Source organism: Hyperolius riggenbachi, unplaced genomic scaffold, assembly GCF_040937935.1.
Source record: "Hyperolius riggenbachi isolate aHypRig1 unplaced genomic scaffold, aHypRig1.pri scaffold_177, whole genome shotgun sequence".
Taxonomy (NCBI): Eukaryota; Metazoa; Chordata; class Amphibia; order Anura; family Hyperoliidae; genus Hyperolius; species Hyperolius riggenbachi.
In genome coordinates, this window is record NW_027152388.1 from 138,334 (window position 1) to 160,512 (window position 22,179).

Consider the following 22,179-nt stretch of genomic DNA (forward strand, 5'->3'; position numbering starts at 1 on the left):
GGTGTCATAGCACAATTCCAAAGTCATAATGTCCCTTAATGGAATCAATCAAGTACTTATAGTAGAGACCGTAATCAGTTTGCCAGTGTTGCTATAGTATCCACTAATGCACAAGTCGATTTCTCTGTTATGGTCTAGCTGTGTCTTCTTACAAAGCACTAAACAATTGAATTTCACTTCAAGCTTAATGGTCGTATTCCCGGGCAGTATTTTGCTCACATCCCTATACTTTCAGACAAATAGACTTGTCAGGACCAAGAAGACTACATCGTGCATAATACAGTATTAAAGGAGAACTGTAGTGAGAGGTATATGGAGGTTGCCATATTTATTTCCTTTTCAGCAATACCAGTTGCCTGGCAGCCCTGCTGATCTATTTGGCTGAAATAGTGGCTGAATCACACCAGAAACAAGCATGCAGCTAATCTTGTCATATCTGTCAAAATTGTCAGAAAAACCTGATCTGCTTCATGCTTGTTCAGGGTCTATGGCTGAAAGTATTAGAGGCCGAGGATCAGCAGCATAGCCAGGTAACTGGTATTGCTTAAATGGAAATAAATATGGCAGCCTCCATACACCTCTCTCTACAGTTCTCCTTTAAGTTTGTATAATAAGTCAGGTCTCTGTTATCTACCTTAGTTTAAACCTTCAACCCTCAAAATCTAATGCTGGGTACATACAATGCAATTTCCCATCCGATCGACGGGTGATCGGATGGGAAGTTGCATCATGTGTACATGTCCAAAGTGCACCTGATCGATAAAGCGATCGATTTTTCAATTATAAGTGCTCAAAATCGACCACTTCATCAATCGGGAGCCGATATAAATCGCCCGATTCCTGTCTGTTGGGCGGTAAATTGCATAGAGTACCCAGTATAATGCCTACTACGCACCATGCAATTTCCTGTCAGACACAGGTCAAATTGATTATTTCTAACCAGAAAAACGATAGGAAATCAGATCGGACCAGTCAAATATTCAATTCGTCCAGTCTGACAGGAAATTGCATGATGCGTAGCAGGCATTACACTTCAATTATCCCAATTATTTATAGCACACCTCTTCATTACACAGAATCATACATCCAGCTCACATACAGCCGTTTCAGGGCATTTGCCCCTCATTAGTGCAAACTATGGCTATGAATGAATCTTTGTCCTCGATTTATAAAGCATTACCGCATACGGTAATGCAGAAAATAGCTGCCTTTACCGAGATCTTATGAAAATGTCAATTCATAAATTATCGAGCAGTGAGCTAAATTATGACATGTCCGGTAAATGTCAATTCATAAAGACTACAACATACGGTAAAGCCCATAAATATTACCGGCACCTCTGGTGTGGCGTAAACATACGAGACTGTGCAGAGCCAATAGAAACAGCCCCGGTCTCCTTCAAGTCCCACTGATCGGATTTTGATAGGTTAAGGAGCCTTTTCGTGTGGAACAAGCTTTTCTACCCCCCAGGCAAAGAGCAGAGCATACGGAACAAAAGAGGTTTCCCCTGGAGCCCTTCGGCCGTTTAACCATTTAGGTTCCTGTTTGAAGATGCAGAGGAACTAGTGGGGAAATCACCTAAGCATGTCATGTGTAATGTCTCCTGGAAGTTCTAAGCTGTTGCAATTAAATGAAATATCAAAGAAGACTAATAGACAGATTCAGAGCGAGCAAAGGCAGTATAGCAAACGTACATTCTAAGGGGATGTCATGACGCCTCTAAGGCCTCGTTCCCATTGCGTTCAGATAGTGTCCGTTCGCATTGGCAGTTTGAGGCATTTTTTGTTTCTTCCTTTCCTGGTGCTTGGGTGGGCGATTAATTTTTGTTAAAAGCGCTTTTCTAAGCAAGTTTTTTTAATTCACTCTCTGACGCAAGTCAGGAAGTGAACTCTTTGATCCGGAAAATAATAAATACAATGTATTTATTCTTAAAAATGCGAACGCAATGGCTGCACAAAGCAATTTTGTGAGCGTTTTGCGTTTTTCCTATACCTTCTATTTAGGGTAAATAGCCCTGAAAATGTTCCATGCAGTGCTTATGTCAACTGACAGCGCACGGAACGGCCCAGTCTGAACTACACCATAGGAAAGCATGGTGTAGTCACTTTTAGGGCACTTTTGAAAAGTCATCAGCGCTTAAATAAGTCCAAAAGCGCCTCTAGTGTGAACGAGCCCTTACTATGTAATGCGTCGGAACAGCTTGCAACCAAACAGAGACAGCTCCACACTTCTGCTGTTACCGAACAGGTTTTGGTCAATGGGCTTCAGTAAATTACTGAACATTTTTATGAATTAGCACACAAAAGTCTAAAATATCGAATGCTGTAGTTTAAGATTTTTTTTTTTTTAAATCACACAGCATTTTATGAATCGTGGCCAGTGTGGTGAGGCTCGATTCCTGAAGCTGCTGGGTCCTCATAGCTAGAAAATAGGGAAATGGAGGAACATGCACAGGTAAGTTGACTATACAGTGATGATGTGCTGTATTTGACAAGAGTAGAATTTACAAACCGTGATGCCATTTTATGCATGAATACCGTTGACACTAGAAACCTATAATGCTAGTATTGCGCAAGCAGTAAAACAAACGGGATACCTCAAACAGGGCCTCTCAGCTGCATGGTTACTAATCTAAAGACCACATACTTCCCTGCTTCTGCTGTAGACCTACCTTACACTATACACTTCTTGTGTTTGCTGGAGCAGAACCGGACAGATGAGAACTGCTCAGCATTGGCCAGCCTAAAGTTTCCTCACATCTATGAGGATTTCAAGTCACTGCACAGCGCTGCTCTTATGAAACTCCCATCCTTCCGGATAAGCTTTAGGGCCTCAACACACAGCATCCATACACTTAGTGGGCGCTTGAATTTACTGACAATCCGTTATAATAAAGTTTTAGATAAAAAAAAAAAAAAAAAAACACACAAATTTAACAGCTTTTGCCCGCATGCGTTGATTTTCATCGGGATAGAAACTCAACGGTAAAAGCTCTGAATTCATCTGAGTAGACAAAGCTTAATGTGATGTGCGCCATGGGCTTCGTTTAACATCGCCAGCCTCCCATGTGAACCGGCCCTTAATTGTATAAAGAAATATTTGAAATGCATTTATGCACAAATATGAAGTACTGTATATACTCGCATATAAGCCTAATTTTTCAGCACAAAAAAAATTTGCTGAAAAGTTATCACCCATCGGCTTATATGCGGGTTGTGGGAGCAGAACAGACGAGGGAGCAGGTTTTGTTACAGGCAGAGGCGCTTTGTGCCCTAGTGTTCCTGCTCTTGCCAGCCGGCTCCCTGCTGTGTCCGTGCCCCCCATTCCCTGCAACATGGTGTGGAAAGTGCGCCGCACAAGACTACCTGTGTCCCCTGGCTTGTCAATCGGAGTGTGCAAGCAATGTGTCAGTGGTGCAATGATCGGGGATTCTTCCTGTGTGGCAATTGCGGTCTCTCATATCTATGGCATCTTAAGACACCAATGTATCATCCTTGGGACACATCTGGCTATAGGGAGCAGGGCTGACTTGCACTGGGGGCACATGAGGCTACTGGGGGGGGGGGGGGGGGGTTACGCAGGTCAATAACTTTTTCCTGGTTTCTGAGGGAAAATTGGGTGCCTTGGCTTATATGCAAATATATAGGGTATTCCTAATATGACAGAATGGGTTGCAGGGCACTCCTTTTATAGGGAGTCAGCACTCACATCTGTGCAAACTGCAGGAAAGGCAACTGCATCAAGTCCACACTCTCAGGAGTAGGGTTTTTTATTTTTACTAGGTGCAGACCAAAAAGTAAATGGTGCACCATTTCGACCAACAGGTTATCAAACCAGTTTATGTCAGACACAAGTACTACGAACTTCTATGCTAATCTTTCCAAACAGGCATGAGGGGGTCCCCCCACTAGAAAGCATGAATCGCTATCGTTGAGTGCTTTTGGTAGCGATTTGTACAGAGATTGCGATTTGCAATTTCCATAGGTTTGGAATTAAAAGGGCTGCAGGATTGCTTTATAACAGCTAATTACAGAACAAACTAGCTTTGCACAGCTCATTACAGAACAAAGCTATGCAAACGTCAGTTGGGTACTACTCCTGCTCATGGCCCCCCTACTGACATAGATCAGGCGAAGAAAAGGCATGTTCAATCAACAGCCAATTGACATACTGATATAAAATATAGTTGGACGTACTTTAGTTTTCACTAGATTTTTATTTGATTTGATGGTTTTATCAAATTAAAAATCTAATGTATTGAAATTGTTTAATGTAGTATGATTGTCTTAAACAGCAAAAGCATTAAACATGTTAGAATTATTAATAAGCTCACCAACAATTCGGTATGAAAAATGTATGCATGTACTATACTATATATATATATATATATATATATAGGTTAGCCATATCTATGTTAACATATTTTCATGACTTTCCCTTTACAATCTCTAACACTAGCTATGAAGTTTCAAGGTTAGCCTGTACTCCCGCACGTACCATGTAGGTTAAAGGCTTTAAAGCCAGTAAAAAAAGATGTTAGATTGTTACCTCAGTAAAGGAAAGCCAGTAGCTATTACCATTTTTATTAATATAGATTTATATAGCGCCAGCATCTTCCACGGTGCTGTACAACAATCCAGGGTAAAATGCAAAATAAAGACAAGAAGACAATGGACTCTATTCATAAAACTTCTCATAAATTACTTTTCATTTATTTGATAAAAAATATCCTTTCTGCACATTTACAAGCAAAACAATCACTCAAAGTTTTTCCTGATTAACTTTATTTCAATATTACTTTTAGTACCTAAATTATATTCTATTTTTGTTCTTTGGGAGCTTAAAAAGTAACATAGATAAGGTGAAAACAGAGGAAAAAGCTTTGTGAATCTTGCGCAATGATGGATTACTTCTGATGCAGTGAACAAATCAACTACAGGCTAGTGTACTGGTTAAGGGCTCTGCCTCGGACACAGGAGACCAGGGTTCGAAGCCAGCACCTATTCAGTAGGAGACCTTAGGCAACACTCCCTAACAATGCGCGCCTTAGTGGCTGCAGTTCTGGCGCTTTGAGTCCATCAGGAGAAAAAGCGCAATATAAATGTTCTGTGTCTTGCCTACAGATCTACACAGGGGTGGAAGATATTCACACACATTACACAGCATTGTGAGGAGAAAAGGGCCCTGGGCAAAAAGGTCTTACAGCCTAAAGATGTAAGGTATAGGACAATAGGTGAATGGAAGCTGGGTATGAAATTGTTGAAATGGTGGTCAGTGGTCGAAGTGTCCTAGGAGAGTATGCTTGCCTGAAGAGGTGAGTTTTTGGGTTGTGCCTAAAGGGTAAGTGTGGGTGAGTGGCAGATGAGTTGAGGGAGGGTGTTCCAGAGGAGGGGAGAGGATCAAGATAAGTTTTGTAAGTGGAAGTGAGAAGAGTTGACCAGAGAGAAAGACAGGAGAATCTGGTGGAGATTGTGTGTAGGATGGTATCTGGAAAGAACTTTACTTAGATAAGAAGGTAGAGGCTGGGTTCACATATGACATAGCATGAAAAAGTAGCGTTTTAGCATGGTGCATTTGCGTGCGTTTTAATGCGTTTGCAAACCGCAATGGAAAGCTAACGCTTATGGACACCGCATATGTGTTTTGTATGCATTTTTTTTCAATTATGCAAATAACACGGAAGACAACAGGAAGCGGAAACACATTACAGATCTTTACTTTTTAATGAAAAACGCATTAAAAAGAAAAAAAACGTGAAATACACAATGCATATGCGTACCATAGACTTTCATTATGTGCGTTTTGGCAGCCAGCCTGCATATTATGAACCACCACCAGTGTCTGCAGAACAGTTACTGTAAATCGCAAGTGCAACGCTGGTCCTTCTGCGTCCCATAGACTAACATTGCTGCATAAAACACAGCGTTTCCCGCTCCGCATGCATTTCTGCCACGTGTGCCCTCGGCCAGAAGCTACTGCGCAGGCACAAACCCCACTGGTGCCTATGCAATGAGGCCACGCTCGTACATGCGTGCCCCTGCTGAGTCACGAGGGAGTGACGAATTCGATCGGGCGGGAGGTTGGACATACCAGGAAGTGAACGGCCGGTGGAGGCGGTGGTGTCTGCAAGCTGAGTGGAGGGGGAGCTGGAGGACCCAACACAAGCAGAGCCCTACCTGGCAACGTGGGAGAGCCCGTAAAACTCTATGTGTGCAATACTTTTGGAGCATATGAGTGCAATTTTATAATTAAAGTTTTAAGTGTTATACGGAGTCACACTATGCAGGCTATTTCTTTGAGGTACTATGCATGGATATTGTGGAGAATGATGGTGGTATAAAGGGACAGCAGTAAAGTGGTACCAGGATCCTGAAGTACTGAGGCTCCTGGATTTGTGCATGGTTGGCCAGTCTAGCAGTGGCCAATACATCTGGTGAGTCTGTTTACTGTTGGGTGTCCACGGTGATGGTGGCACAAGAAATCAAGATACTGCATATGAGGACTTTTATATGATTCCCATGTGGACTTTTATGTGAATTAGGATGTGTGCTTAAACAATTGTGTATAAGTCTTGTAGGTCCTGCCTGGCCTTGTGGTAGCGCACTTCGTTTGGACTTTTATTCTCTTTTTTAATCTTTTTTAGCTATAGCGCTTTGATATATTCTATATAATTCTCCCCAGAATTATTTTCCAGCCGGGTGGCATGCGCAACCCTGCTTACAGCATAGGAGGAGGTGAGCTGATAACAGCCGGGTGCTCACCAAAACTAGCTGGGTGGAGCACCTGCCTAAAAGAGCCTGGGGAGAACACTGCAAGGGACTGTGGCCATGAAGATGAAGAGGGGTCATGAAAAAGCATCCAAAATCTTTCAGCCATTTCAAAAGCATTCCTTGTCTCTGTTGTTTTGCTTGGGGGCTATTTAAAGGGACCCTGAGCACTACATAAAATGAAATTTGGACTTACCTGGGGCCTCCTCCACCCCCCCGTAGCCTGCAAGGTTCCCCGGTATCCTCTTGGTCCCTTCCGTGGTCCTGGTCCCGGCTTTGGTAATCAGACAACTTTGGCTTAAGTAGCCTGTGCGCGGCCCTGCCTGCGTCATTACGTAAGCCAGCATAAGAGTCCTGCGCATGCGCGGTTCTCTAAGACTGAACTGTGCATGCGCAGGACTCTTACGCTAGCTGGCACTTTAGCTGCAGTCGTCACATTACCAGAGCCAGGACTATAGAAGTTGACCAGGAGGATGCCAGGGGATCTCACGGGCTAGAGAAAGGTATAATATAATATAAATTTATATATATATATATATATATATATATATATATATATATATATATATATATATATATATATATATATATATATATATATATATATATATATATATATATATATATATATATATATATATATATATATATAATTTTTATACACACATATATGCATGCATACATACATACATATTCACACATATATACATGCATACATACATACATATGCAGAGCTCAAAGTCCCTTTAACATTCACAGTGAAATACAGTCATTGATTCACAGCAGTCACATCTAAGCTGCCATCACTTTGGGGTTCTGCTTTCCCTTCAGCCTGTTTTCCACTTACATTTGGAACACATTTTACTTTGTTCAGCTGTACCTAAAACTAGTTTTGACTTGTCCCCTCAGTAATCTATGCAAAGAAACTATTGTGCAACATTTGTGCATTACTGATAGTACCATAGTTATCCCTTCCGTTTTAAAGACTACATTCACACCAGATAACCTGCCCAAATTCATCTTTCACAATAGTTTAGAGTGAAACCTAATCAACCTTTGCAATATCAGGTTATATAAATCATCAACAGCTGTCAATGGAACAGATGAAATGAAAGAGCTCTGACCATACACATAAACAGTGACTATATACATCTGAAACATTGTTCAAGCACCCAGGCATTCCAGCAATGTATTCAGTCATGAAGCTGAGCATGTGTATTTACTAGGCTTACTCAGCACTGAGAGAAAGCACCATGACAAGCAAACAAAACAAGCACATGACATGCACCTGCACAATCAAGTCTCTTATGTGTGTTTTCAGGGTAATGCATGTTTTCCTTCCATCGATAATTACAAGCCCACATTTTAAAAATTAACAGTAATATACCAGTAGACATTGAACAGGAGCTCAGCAGAAATATTGTCTCAAGTTAATCACAATGCCACAGCCAACAGCTTCACGTTGCTTGATGCAATACCAGGGCTGTGGAGTCGGTACAAAAATCATCTAACTCAGTTTATGAAACCACCGACTCCAACTCCAGGTACCCAAAATTGCTCCGGTTCCGACTCAACAGCCCTGTGCAATACAAAGCTACAAGAACTGCCACTCTCACACTCATCTGACTAACATTGGATGGACATTTAGATCAAGTATTGATCAGGATTACAATGGTATACTTGTTTTCATGAGATTTAACATTTTAAACAAATCTACATAATCTCAAACCAAGATTTCTCAAAGCTTGCCATACACTTATAGCCACTTGATGTGACTAAAAGATAGATCCCTCTCAGATCAGAAAGGGATCAATCTGATTGAATCCTTCCACACATTGCACATAAGCCCTTATCCAATTCACTTTTTTTCCTAAGTTTTTTTTCCTGGGAGATAATTTTTCATCCTCTGTTTAAATAACTTTTCAGCAGTCTAAAATTGCAAAAGTACCCAAAAAAATAGGTGAAAAAGTACCGTCAGGCCTCATTCACGGTGGGACGTTGCGGAGCTGCGTTATAAACTCTTATAATGCAGCTTACCACACTGCAATGCTAATGCTATGGGACGTTCACAGTGCGACATTAGCGTCCCATTGTAACGTGTAGTGTTATGGCAACGCACTGTTACCTCTAAACGCACACGTTACCAGGTACCAGAAAGCATGCTTTTCATTGCATGTAGGCTTTACTGTACCTACTATATGACGGTAACAAAGCCTTAATGTGTGTAACCACCTTTTTTTTGCATTGTAATAATTATTTATTGTATTTATAAAGCGCCAACATATTACGCAGCGCTGGACATTAATTTAGGTTACAGACAATATTTAGGGGTGACATACAGCAATATGACAATACAGGAATACAAGAACACCAGATCATGCAGCACAGTATGAGCACAAGGTGATGCTTAGTCACTGGATGGGAGCATGGAGATTAGGCAAGTTAGGTTCACTCAAATGCATAGCATGGGTTCACAGTAATGGAGGTGCATGATCAGGTGCATGATCAGGTAGGACACAAAAGGAAGAGGACCCTGCCCAAAGGCTTACAATCTAGAGGGAGAGGTAGGAACACGAGAGGTAAGGGATCAGAGTTCAGCTGTGGGTTTAGAGCAATTGTGAGGGGTGGTAGGCCAGAGTGAAAAGGTGAGTTTTGAGGGCCTTCTTGAAGGTGTTGGAGGGGGCTGCCCTAATGGGTGGAGGTAGGGAGTTCCATAGTATTGGAGCGACTCTTGAGAAGTCCTGGAGGCGTGCATGGGACTGGGTGATGCGGGGGACGGTCAGGCGAAGTTCATTGGAGGAGCGGAGTGAGCGGCTTGGTGTGCATCTCGGAGTAAGATCAGAAATGTAGGTTGGACAGGTTTTGTGGACGGATTTGTAGGTCAGACACAATATCTTGAATCTGATTCTGGACTGGATAGGAAGCCAGTGGATGGATTCATGGAGGGGAGTCGCCCTGGTGGAGCGATGGGAGGAGTGGATAATTCTGGCTGCAGTGAAGCTATTCGGGTCATAGAGAGACCAGACAGAAGGGCATTGCAGTAGTCGAGGAGGGGAAATTATGAGTGCATGGATAGGGAGTTTGGTGGTGGCAGAGGTCAGGAAAGGGCGAATCTTACAGATGTTACGAAGGTGGAAGTTGCAGGACTTTGTTAGGTTTTGGATGTGGGGAGTGATGGAGAGTGCGGAGTCCAGGGTGGCACCCAGACAGCGGGCTTGAGAGGTAGGGCGAATGGTAATGTGGTTAACAATGACCTGCATATCTGGGAGGTGTAATGCTGCGTTGTGACTGTAATGTCGCATTACAAAGCACCGTCCCACTGTGAATGAGGCCTCAAACATATTCTGAGTGTGTTCTTGCTTGCTGTTGGTTTAAAAGACATTTTATTGATAAGATGTGAAAATATCACTAGGAGAAAAATGAATTTGATCGGATCCATAGACTTCAGCATGAAATCTATTAGAAATCTTTGATAGCGCAGCACTGTATTACATTGCTCAATGCAGTGCAACGCTATGGGCCACCGTTCTTTGCTGCTGTCTTGATCGTCCAATTTAAAGAGAACCCGAGGTGGGTTTGAAGAATATTATCTGCATACAGAGGCTGGATCTGCCTATACAGCCCAGCCTCTGTTGCTATCCCAAACACCCCTAAAGTCCCCCTGCACTCTGCAATCCCTCATAAATCACAGCCACGCTGCTGACAAACAGCTTGTCAGAGCTGGTTGTGTTTATCTCTATAGTGTCAGTCTGCTGCTCTCCCCGCCTCCTGCAGAACTCCAGTCCCCGCCTGCATCCCTTCCCTCCCTGCTGATTGGAGGGAAGGGACGGGGGCAGGGACCAGAACTATGCAGGAGGCGGGGGAGCAGCTGAGACTGACACTACAGATGTAAACACAGCCTCACAGCATGGCTGTGATTTATGAGGGATTGCAGAGTGCAGGGGGACCTTAGTGGGGTTTGGGATAGCAACAGAGGCTGGGCTGTATAGGCAGATCCAGCCTCTGTATGCAGATAACATTCTTTAAACACACCTCGGGTTCTCTTTAAACAAAAATAGATCTCATGATCAATCGGGGAGGCATGTTGGGGCATTGATTTCTAGTAGAATCAACTGAGTGGTCAAATCTGCCAAAAATCTTTAAAAAAAGGTTTTGATAAGTGTATGGACTCCTTAAGAAATGACTCTCCATCAAATATGGAATACAAACATTTTTTCCTTCTGGTTGCTGGTACATATTATTTCAATGGTAGAACTTTTCAAAGCAAACTGGTCATAGACTTGCCACATTCATCCATGTGTCAAGATGATCTCATGTCTGTTATAACTGACCCACAGAGCTGATAGTTTTCTGGGAGAACAATCCATCTGACAGGCTAGAAAACTTGTGAAGTCACTACCGAAGTATGGCCCTTTCAGCCCTGTGTATGGCAATACACCAGCACATATTGTTTTCATCACAGCCAGAGATTAGTGGAGGCTGCAATCCTGTCCTTATGAAAATGCCAGATCACCAAATACTAGAATAATAAAAATAAATAAACTTGGTGTCACTACTTAAAGGACAACTGAAGCGAGAGGCGTACGGAGGCTGCCATATTAATTTCCTTTTCAGCAATACCAGTTGCCGGTCTGTCCTGCTAATCCTCTGCCTCTAATGCGTTTTACCATAGACCCTGAACAAGCATATGCAAATCAAGGGTTTCTGACAATATTGTCAGATCTGACAAGATTAGCTGCATGCTTGTTTCTGCTGTTATTCAGACACTACCACAGCCAAATATATCAGAAGGGCTGCCAGGCAACTGGTATTGTTTAAAAGGAAATAAATATGGCAGCCTCCATATTCATCTCACTTCAGTTGTCCTTTAAATACAGTCACCTAGAAATACCCTGTAATAGGAGACTTGTAATTCTGAGAAAATTACCGGTCTACTTAAAATCATGCTTTGGATATGGGTTCACAAACTTTCAGAAGTGGTGTAATGTAAAGCTCAATTTGCCACATTTTCTTTTTAGCTCTAGGATTACCTGAATTAGCAGTAGCTGTTCAGGATCTCCACACAAAGCTAATCAAATTCAGAAAGCTATAACTGCCTGACAACAGACAAGTACATGAATCATTGGGTTTCCAAATCTGAGTAGCCCAATGCAAGGTTACAGGTCACCCACGCCAAATCCGGTAAATGAAGAGCAAAAACAATGCAATCTAGAGACTTTCAAGCTCATCTGTCAACTCTCAGCCAGCATAATATATGATTGGGAGGGGGGGTCACCCCAAGCTGCTTGGTTACTCTGTTGTACTGGTCCAAGCCCTATCCCATACAGCCATATCAATCCCTGCCATGTACTGATGAGGACCAAAAGTCTGTAACAGGCTGTCTACATGTGGGGTTGATGTGGCTGTGTAATATTTAAAGCTATAGGCTTGTTATACACCAGCGGTTATGGATGCTTGCCTGGCATACAAGGGCCAAAAAATATATATTTTCCATATTCAGTAGTAGTGCATTGTGGGTAACCCCAAAATGTTCACTTATAGCTGAATTATTGCAAGTTTCCTTCTGTTTTAAGAAGACAAATTTCACCAAGCATTGTTTATTAGTAGGAGGGCTTTTCGGTCTCTTTTATCCCCCTATACATTCCTAGTGGTTTGGGTCACCCCGAGCAGCTTGGTTACTCTAATGTAAATTTCTACAACATTTAGGTTTTTTTTGTTTGTTTGTTTTTTACTACACACTGGGGCAATGCTTTGGATAAAATAATTGCATTGCTGATGCGATTCAATTATACTGTAATGTACGTTCGTTAGCAGTGTGGTGGAATCCATCAGCATGACAAAAGATATGCTGAGCGATATTGGACATTAGCCTCCATTTACAATATCATGTGCAGTAACGAAACGTATTTCAAAAAAATTGCTGCCAGCAGTAACTTTTTTTTCCCCCAAATTCATGTAAAGTTTACCGAGTGCAAGTAATGTATGGTAAAAGAGTGCAGTAACATTGCGTTAGGACTCAGGAGTGAAAAAAAGTTTGCAAAAAGGGTGTGTGCATCAAACACCAAGTGAACCCTTATATGCCTGGCTTAAAGTTTGTTAAATGTTCGTTAAAAATGCAGAAAAGTTCAACAAACACGCGTACATCAAAAAAGGGCGTCGGGAAAAAAGGGCGCGTGGTGTAAACGATAAGCAGCATTATCGTTTATAAAAATATTGTGTAGAATTTTGTTTACAAATAATGTTTTAACTATTTATAAATCATTAAATAATGTGTATGAAATCGGCAATTCTTAAAACGTTAATCTTCCCTGTTTCTAAACTGAAACTTATAATTACGTTTGTTAAAAAAAAAAAACAGTAATATTTGTTTAAACATTATAATTATATATTGTTATGAGTAATCTTGATTTATCGTTTATTATTAGAATAAAATATTAATATCATTGTTATAAACAATATTTTCACAAGTACATTCATAATAACTGTTTATTATTAAAATTGTACTAAAACTATACCTAACCCTAATCTCACACAGAACCCTCCCTGTACCTATCCCTAAACCTTAGACCCCCTGGTGGTGCCTAAACCTAATGGCCCATACTCACGGGCAACTTTTTTGCATGTGGCAAGCACACGGGAGCGTGCTTGCGACATGCTGGCGACAGCTAGTAGCCAGGTCCCTCCGCATACACACGGCGGAGGGACCTGGCAACTGATGCGACGGAAGCTGTCGCCGTTGTCCCTCCCCCCGCTGGAAGCGCCGTTTATTTACTATCATGTTGCTGACGCTAGTCCGCGTACTCACGCGGACTAGCGACAGTTGCGGCGGAGGTGCGGCGGCGACTGTTGCCATGCGATTGAAACTTTCAATCGCATGGCGACATGAGCGACGGGCGACAGTTCGGGGTGCGCGCGCATGCAACGGCCCATACTCACGGGCGACCTGTCGCCGCAACACGCGCGCGCCACGTGTTGAGGCGACAAAAGTCCCTCGTGAGTATGGGCCATTAGACCCCCCTGGTGGTGCCTAAACCTAAGACCCCCCCTGGTGGTGCCTAAACCTAATGCTGGGAATACACGATGCGTTTTTGCGTTCGTTTGTGCCGTCGTTTTCGATCGATTCTACTCTCGATTCACTGCTCGATTCTCCTCTCGATTCCTTATCTTTTCTTATCAATTACATTCACTTGAATGAGGAGAATCGAAACGAAAGTACAATCGACCAGATCCAACAGGTTGGAATTTATCTATCGAACCCATCTATCTAAAGTAAAAACTTAAACGTGTATTCCCAGCATAAGACTCCCCTGATGGTGCCTAAACCTAAGACCCCCCTGGTGGTGCCTAAAACGAACCACCCCAAAGCCCTCCCTGTACCTATCCCTAACCCCTAGACCCCCTGGTGGTGCCTAAACCTAAGACCCCCCTGGTGGTGCCTAAACCTAAGACCCCCTATGGATAATAATGTTTTACAAACATTAATAAAAAATTTAAATAAAAACATTTAAATCATTTTTTTGGGTGGATAATAATGTTTTAGAAAGGTTTTACAAATAGTGATTGTAAAAAATATATTGCAATTTACGTTAGGTACTGATCGCTTTATTTTGTGAATAATAATGTTTTACAAACAGTAAGGGTTAAAATGTTAAATAATGTTTTAATTAAATAGGATAAATATGTTTAGTATTTTTATAAACGTTATTCGTCACGGGCTCATTTTCTAAACGTAAATCACCACAAGCACAGTTATAAAACATTAAAAATCTCTGGGCGCCGTTTGTAAAACGTTAATATTCTCCGGCGCCCTTTTTTCCCTGTTCGGCGCCCATTAAACGATATTTATAATGGGAGTGAATGGGGCGCCCTTTTTGTCCTCTTGTCTCATGCGCCCAAATCTCCTGCTTCCAACAAACACAGCTCAAAAGGCTCCATACTACTTCTGATCGTATGCGATGTGAAAAGTAGTGGCAGTTACTTACAGAAGATTAAAAAAAAAAAAAAAATATAGGTAAATGATAAAACAATGCACTGTCATTATGATTCAATATTTTGTGGTATGTACCTCTAATATATATTTTTTACGCAGTTTTATCAACAGCTTATAACACTTTTACCACACTTTTTCCACAAACTGTAATTTTGGGCACAAAATATTGTGAATTTTAACATCGGAATACCACAGTCGGTAATTTACCAACATTCCATCAGTGAGGCCTCATTCACACCTAAAATCGAAAACGCAAACATTTTGCGTTTTTGTGAACTTTTTTCCCTCCTCCTGGCGCTACACTGCACGCTGCGTTTTTGGTAAAAGTGCTTTTCTAAGTGCTTTTCCGGAGCAGTTTTGTAATTCTTTAAACTCTTTGACCCAGAAAAGAATAAATACAATGTATTTATTAAAAAAAAAAAAAAAGTGAATGCAATCTTCGCATAAACCGGTTTTGTGAGCGTTTAGCACTCTTCCTATACCTTCCATTACAGCACACACCCCAAAAATTGTACAGGCACAGTTTTGCTAAACGCACAGCGCACGAACCGTGCTGATGAGCCTTCTCAGAGAGATTCTTTGCACAAGCGTTTTGTGGGCGATTTTAAAAGTCGCCTGCGCTTGAAAAAAGGCCGAAAGCGCCCCTAGTGTGAACTAGTCCTGAATGCAGTAACTCATTAAGAATGGAGTCCAATGTGCACAATTACAGTTGCAATGAAGCATACTTCACAGTATACGTTAGATTGTGTGCCTAAAACGCATTATGCGACTTCTTCCACCATGTTGCGATCATGTTTTTACAGGGAACAAATTGCCCCAGTGTGAACCTATTCAAAGCAGTTCCATGCACAACTTATACTATAGTCAGCATACCAAGCCATACACATCTATCCCCCTCGGGTGAACAGCTGCAAGTCACATCTCATAAAGCTCACAGACAAAGCTATGGAGCATCAGAATTAACTCAATAGTAATAAACAGACATGCTTCAGAATAACCTGAAGCAGGGCAAGCAGCAAAAGTGAAATACAAACAGTGAGCCTGTGACCAGGAGAACTAGAAATCCCAGCACACACAGCACAGATGTCAGCCCCACCCCCAGGTCGCCTGACACCGTGTGGCCGCAGAGGTCACAGGGTGGGGCGCAGCACCCTCAGAGGGGAAGCACTGGGTGAGTCTCGGCGCGCACTCACTCTATGTCGAGGCGCCTCGCTGGTACGTACACAAGAGACCAGGCGGCCGCTGTAAGGGTGGCGATCAGCCCTTTGTCGGAAGAGGACACCGCCAGCTCTTTCTCCGCCATCCTCTCCCAGCAGCAGCAGGCTTTGTCCGCTCACACTTCCTCCTCTCTGGCCGGGGACACTGCAGTGACCGCCACTCTACACTCAGCTGTTGTTTGTTATGAGAACGGAGGAATTACCACCGGTAGCGTCACGGCTCGTCATCGAGAAGGGGAAGGAGTCGGAGAGGGCGTGAAGATCATACTGTCACGTGATGCGCATTCTCCAGCACACATTGCGCAGCCTTGTTCGTCATTGAAACTTCTGTTGCTGCTTCTGCAATTTCTCACGGTCGGCGCATGCGCTGTATGACATTTTGTGATCCGCAGGGCGCTCAAAGAGAAATTACAGAATGAATAAAATCGCTTATTTTATTTTACTTTTACAATATTTATGAAGGATTTATTAAAAGGTATATTTTAGGTATCTACCTCCACACCCCTGACATATCCACCACTACCATGGACAAGGTCTCCTACTGGCTACTGCCTATCAGCAATCTCCTCCTGGATGTTTGCTAGGTTCCTAAAACTAAATCTAGACAAAATGGAATTTATGATCTTCCCACCCCAGCCATCCATGAACCTCCCACCCCAGCCATCCATGAACCTCCCAGATGTGCATGTCACTGTTAACCACACTACCATTCACCCTACCTCTCAAGCCCGCTGTCTGGGTGTCACCCTGGACTGCGCACTCTCCTTCATTCCCCACATCCAAAACTTCACAAAGGGCTCTATTCTTAATCATACATGCGGTAAGAGCTTTTTTACCGCCAGTGATCATTTCCGCATTTTTTCCACATTCACTAAATATATCACCAAGAACTAGTAGGCGATAAAAATTCGGTAGTTAAGTCAGAAATAAGGCGCCTCTTTTTTTTGTGAATTTTGAATTTTTTTGCAGGAACTACTGACTTTTGCGGACTTTTACCGCATTTTTTACGCATGCGGGTAATTAATGCGTAACATTTTACGCGTGCTGTAAATGTTCATGCGTAAACATTTGTGAATGTCAAGATGGGTTTTTTTCAGTCGGGAATTTACCGCAAGTGCATTTCCGCATGTGGTAAATCATTGAGAATAGAGCCCAATGTCCTGCAACTTCCACCCTTGTAACATCTGTAAGATTCGCCCTTTCCTGAACTCTGCCACCACCAAACTCCTCATCCATGCCCTCATAATTTCCCGCCTTGACTACTGCAATGCATGCCCAGGGCCGATTTAGGCCATGGCCTAGGGCACCACAGGAGCAAGGGCACCAAAGCAGTAGGCTGAACTTATGCAGCATTTGCAAGCTTGCAAATGCTGCAATGCAGGGACATCAGGCGAGCACCTGACTGCAGTACTCTGCTGCCAGAGGCCTGTGTAGTGGCCAGCTTGCTCTCTGTACACCTTAGCATTGTGGCCGGCGGCTATGCACTTGGCAGCAGCAATGGAGATGGAAAGGAAGAGGAAGCTTCTGCACTGGAGAGGAGCTGAGAAATTAGTGACACTGATGGCTGCTGCGGTGTGAAGGCAAGCTGGCTACCTATACTGAAAGGGGGGTGGGAAAAGGAGGGATTAAGGGAGTCATCTGGCTACCTATTCTGGTGGGAAAGGGAGGAGGGGTTATCTGGCTACCTATACTGGGGGAGGGGTCATCAGTATACCTATACTAGAGGGAACATGTACAGGCAAATAGAGGCGCCAAAAGTATAACGTATGTGAATAAATATTTGGTTGAACTCTACCAACAGTTTGTTGTGTCTACTTGGAGGAGGGAAATCCACCTCAGCCTCCCCCGACTTTTAAACTTTTTATCGACTTTTATCCGTTTGGCGCCTCTGTTTGCCTGTACATGTTCTAAGTCCACCCCTGGAGGAGGGGTGTTGCCCCCCTTTGTTCCAATCTATAGAGAGCGACTTTTTAATCCTGAGTGCAGGGCTGGATTTATGGCACCACAGGAGGAAGGGCACCAAAGCAGCAGGCTAAACTGGTGCAGCAGTTGCAAGCTTGCAAATGCTGCAATGCAGGGAGATCAGGCGAGCGCTTAACCGCGGTACTCTGCTGCTAGTTGCCTGTGCAGCAGCCACCTTGCTCTCTGTACACGTTTGCATTGTGGCCGGCGGCTATGGACTTTGGCAGCTTTAAAGACGGAAAGAAGAGGAAGCTTCTGCACTGGAGACGAGCAGAGAAATTAGTGACACAGATGGCTGCTGCCGTGTGAAGGTGAGCTGGCTACCTACACTGAAAGGGTGGGGGGGGGGGGGAGGAGAAGGAGGGATTAAGGGAGTCATCTGGCTACCTATACTGGAGGGAAAAGGGGGAGGAGTCATCTGGCTCCATATACTAGAGGGAAGGGGTCATCTGGCTACCTATACTGGAGGGAAAGGGGGGAGGAGTCATCTGGCTACCTATGGTTGGGGGGGGGGGGGGGGGTCATCAGGCTACCTATACTAGAGGGAAGGGGAGGGGTCATCTTTAGGGATGCTCATTTGGATTCCGTGGAAATGCAATTTCCGAAATTCCGATTCCGGAATGCGGAAATCGGTAATGCAAGTGCCGTAGGCGGATTTCCGCCGGAAATCGTGGAAATTTCCGCCGGAAATCGCGGAAATTCCACCCGACTTTAACATCGATTTTCTCAAAAACTATAAGGTCTTTTTGAAAACTGTTTTTTGCATCTTGTTCACAAGATTCGGTTTAATAAACCCTGAAAATTTGGTGTTTCTAGGACTTAAGGGGGCTTTGCTATTAACCGCTAAAGTCGGTGGATTTTTACTGTAATGTATAATGCAGAAAATCTGCATCTGCCTATTTTCTGCATCTGCCTATTTTCTGCATTTTATATTACAGTAAAAATAAGCCGATTTTAGCAGTTAATAGCAAAGCCACCGTAAGTTCTAGAAACACCAAATTTTCAGGGTTTATTAAACAGAATCTTCTGAACAAGATGCAAAAAAAACTTTCAAAAAGACCTTATAGTTTTTGAGAAAATCGATGTTAAAGTCGGGCGGAATTTCCGCGATTTCCGGCGGAAATTCCGCATTGGAATGCGGAAATTGGTAGCGGAAGGCGGAATCGGTACATGACGGAATGCGGATTTACCACGGAATCGGAAATTGGCATTCTGACCATCTGCTACCTATACTGAAGGGGGGCGGCTGGTGACAGTGGCCTAAGGGGGTAAAGAGTACAAATCTGGCCCTGGTCTCCCTATGACCCGAACAGCCCCACTGCAGTCCATCATGATTGCGGCAGCCAGAATTAGCCACTGCTCCCATCGCTCCACCACGGCGAATACCCTCCTTGAATCCCTCCACTGGCTTCCTATCCAGTCCAGAATCAGATTTAAGATACTGCGTCTGACCTACAAATCTGTCCACAAAACCTGTCCAACCTACATTTCCGATCTTACTCAGAGGTACACACCTAGCCGCTCACTCCGCTCTTCCAATGAACTTCGCCTGACCGCCCCCCCGCATCACCCAGTCCCATGCACGTCTCCAGGACTTATCAAGAGCTGCTCCAACACTATGGAACTCCCTACCTCCACCCATTAGGGCAGCCCCCTCCTTCAACATCTTCAAGAAGGCCCTCAAAACTCACCTTTTCACTCTGGCTTACTACCCCTCACAAGTGCTCTAAACCCACAACTGAACTCTGGTCCCCTACCTTTCGTGTCCTTACCTCTCCCTCTAGACTGTAAGCCTTTGGGCAGGATCCTCCTCCTTTTGTGTCCTACCTGATCATGCACATCCATTACTGTGAACCCATGCTATGCATTTGAGTGAACCTAACTTGCCTAATCTCCATGCTCTCCTCCAGTGACTAAGCTTACCTTGTACTCATTCTGTGCTGCATGATCTGGTCTTTCTTGTATTCAGGTATTGTTATTTTGCTGTATGTCACCCCTAAATATTGTCTGTAACCTAAACTAATGTCCAGCACTGAGTAATATGTTGGTGCTCTGTAACACAACCCAGCCTGCAACCCTGTATTAATCTGGGATACAGCTATGCGCTTTGAGTCCTATGAGAGAAAAGCGCTTTACAAATGTTATTGTATTGTATTGTATTTATAAATACAATAAATAAATAAATAATATGCACAGAGGGAGGTACGGTTTGCTTGGCAGTTGGAAACAGCATACCATGGTCATGACATCACATCGGAGGGGTTTCACCAAAATTTTAGCCATACGAAATAAATATTATGTATTTATGTAGCACAGACATCTTCTGCAGCACTTTACAGAGTACATTGTCATCAGTGGTGTAGCTAAGTAGCTGTGGGTCCCAATGCAAATTTTACAATGGGGCCCCCCAAGCACTCTATACATAGCAATTGATATGGCGCACCCAGGGGCGCCTTTAGGCATTGGCAGTACAGGCCTTTGCCTGGAGTGCCATTGGTCCTGGGGGCGCCATGTTGCTGGATTAAGCCATGCCCCCTGAACGAAGCTCCACCCCTGACTAAGCCCCACCCCATGGATGTTCTATTACTTGCTTCTGCTGCATCTGCTTAGCGTAAGTTTCACAAACACTGGTCCACATGACAGCCCAGGGGCCCCAGGTCTCTCTCACTCACTGGGGCCCCCAAACCACCATGCGACACCTAGAGGGAAGTGCGGGCAAGCCCTGGACCTCTCACCTCCAGGGAACTCACCCCACCACCTCTAAACTGAATGCCAACTGCAACAAACACAATTGCTAACTTCCAGTCAGAGCAATATCCTGCCTCTATCTGGCCAGCAGACGCTTGTCAGCCAATCAGGTGCACTGTCATACACCCTTTGCCTGCTGTACCATACCTAGCAGGAATTGCATAGATTAGCATTCAGGTGGGAGGCTTCGGTTGGACGCAATCGTGAATTGCGTCGTTTAACAGGGACGCCCCTTGTAGGCACATCTCCCACACGGTCCCCTCCCTAACCACTCACCTGTCAACCGCATCGTAGAAGCTGCAAAAAATAAAATTTAAAATCACAAACACTGGTCCACATGACAGCCCAGGGGCCCCAGGTCTCTCTCACTCACTGGGGCCCCCAAACCACCATGCGACACCTAGAGGGAAGTGCGGGCAAGCCCTGGACCTCTCACCTCCAGGGAACTCACCCCACCACCTCTAAACTGAATGCCAACTGCAACAAACACAATTGCTAACTTCCAGTCAGAGCAATATCCTGCCTCTATCTGGCCAGCAGACGCTTGTCAGCCAATCAGGTGCACTGTCATACACCCTTTGCCTGCTGTACCATACCTAGCAGGAATTGCATAGATTAGCATTCAGGTGGGAGGCTTCGGTTGGACGCAATCGTGAATTGCGTCGTTTAACAGGGACGCCCCGTGTAGGCACATCTCCCACACGGTCCCCTCCCTAACCACTCACCTGTCAACCGCATCGTAGAAGCTGCAAAAAATAAAATTTAAAATCACAAACACTGGTCCACATGACAGCCCAGGGGCCCCAGGTCTCTCTCACTCACTGGGGCCCCCAAACCACCATGCGACACCTAGAGGGAAGTGCGGGCAAGCCCTGGACCTCTCACCTCCAGGGAACTCACCCCACCACCTCTAGACTGAATGCCAACTGCAACAAACACAATTGCTAACTTCCAGTCAGAGCAATATCCTGCCTCTATCTGGCCAGCAGACGCTTGTCAGCCAATCAGGTGCACTGTCATACACCCTTTGCCTGCTGTATCATACCTAGCAGGAATTGCATAGATTAGCATTCAGGTGGGAGGCTTCGGTTGGACGCAATCGTGAATTGCGTCGTTTAACAGGCACATCTCCCACACGGTCCCCTCCCTAACCACTCACCTGTCAACCGCATCGTAGAAGCTGCAAAAAAAAAATTTTTAAATCACAAACACTGGTCCACATGACAGCCCAGGGGCCCCAGGTCTCTCTCACTCACTGGGGCCCCCAAACCACCATGCGACACCTAGAGGGAAGTGCGGGCAAGCCCTGGACCTCTCACCTCCAGGGAACTCACCCCACCACCTCTAAACTGAATGCCAACTGCAACAAACACAATTGCTAACTTCCAGTCAGAGCAATATCCTGCCTCTATCTGGCCAGCAGACGCTTGTCAGCCAATCAGGTGCACTGTCATACACCCTTTGCCTGCTGTACCATACCTAGCAGGAATTGCAT

General features: G+C 44.1%; 1 protein-coding gene across 2 annotated transcripts in view; it reads right to left on the reverse strand.

The window, feature by feature from the left end:
- ABHD5 (abhydrolase domain containing 5, lysophosphatidic acid acyltransferase) overlaps positions 1-16,272 on the reverse strand; it is a 71,486-nt gene extending 55,214 nt beyond the window's left edge. Inside the window, exon 1 of one of the 2 annotated variants that reach the window (XM_068264839.1) lies at positions 15,981-16,272. In XM_068264839.1, the coding sequence (XP_068120940.1) occupies positions 15,981-16,060 (80 nt within the window). In that variant the 5' untranslated portion in view covers positions 16,061-16,272. Of the gene's footprint in view, positions 1-15,950 lie in introns of both variants that reach the window. The other variant, XM_068264838.1, reaches the window with a different exon arrangement.
- Between the last annotated feature and the right edge of the window lie 5,907 nt (positions 16,273-22,179).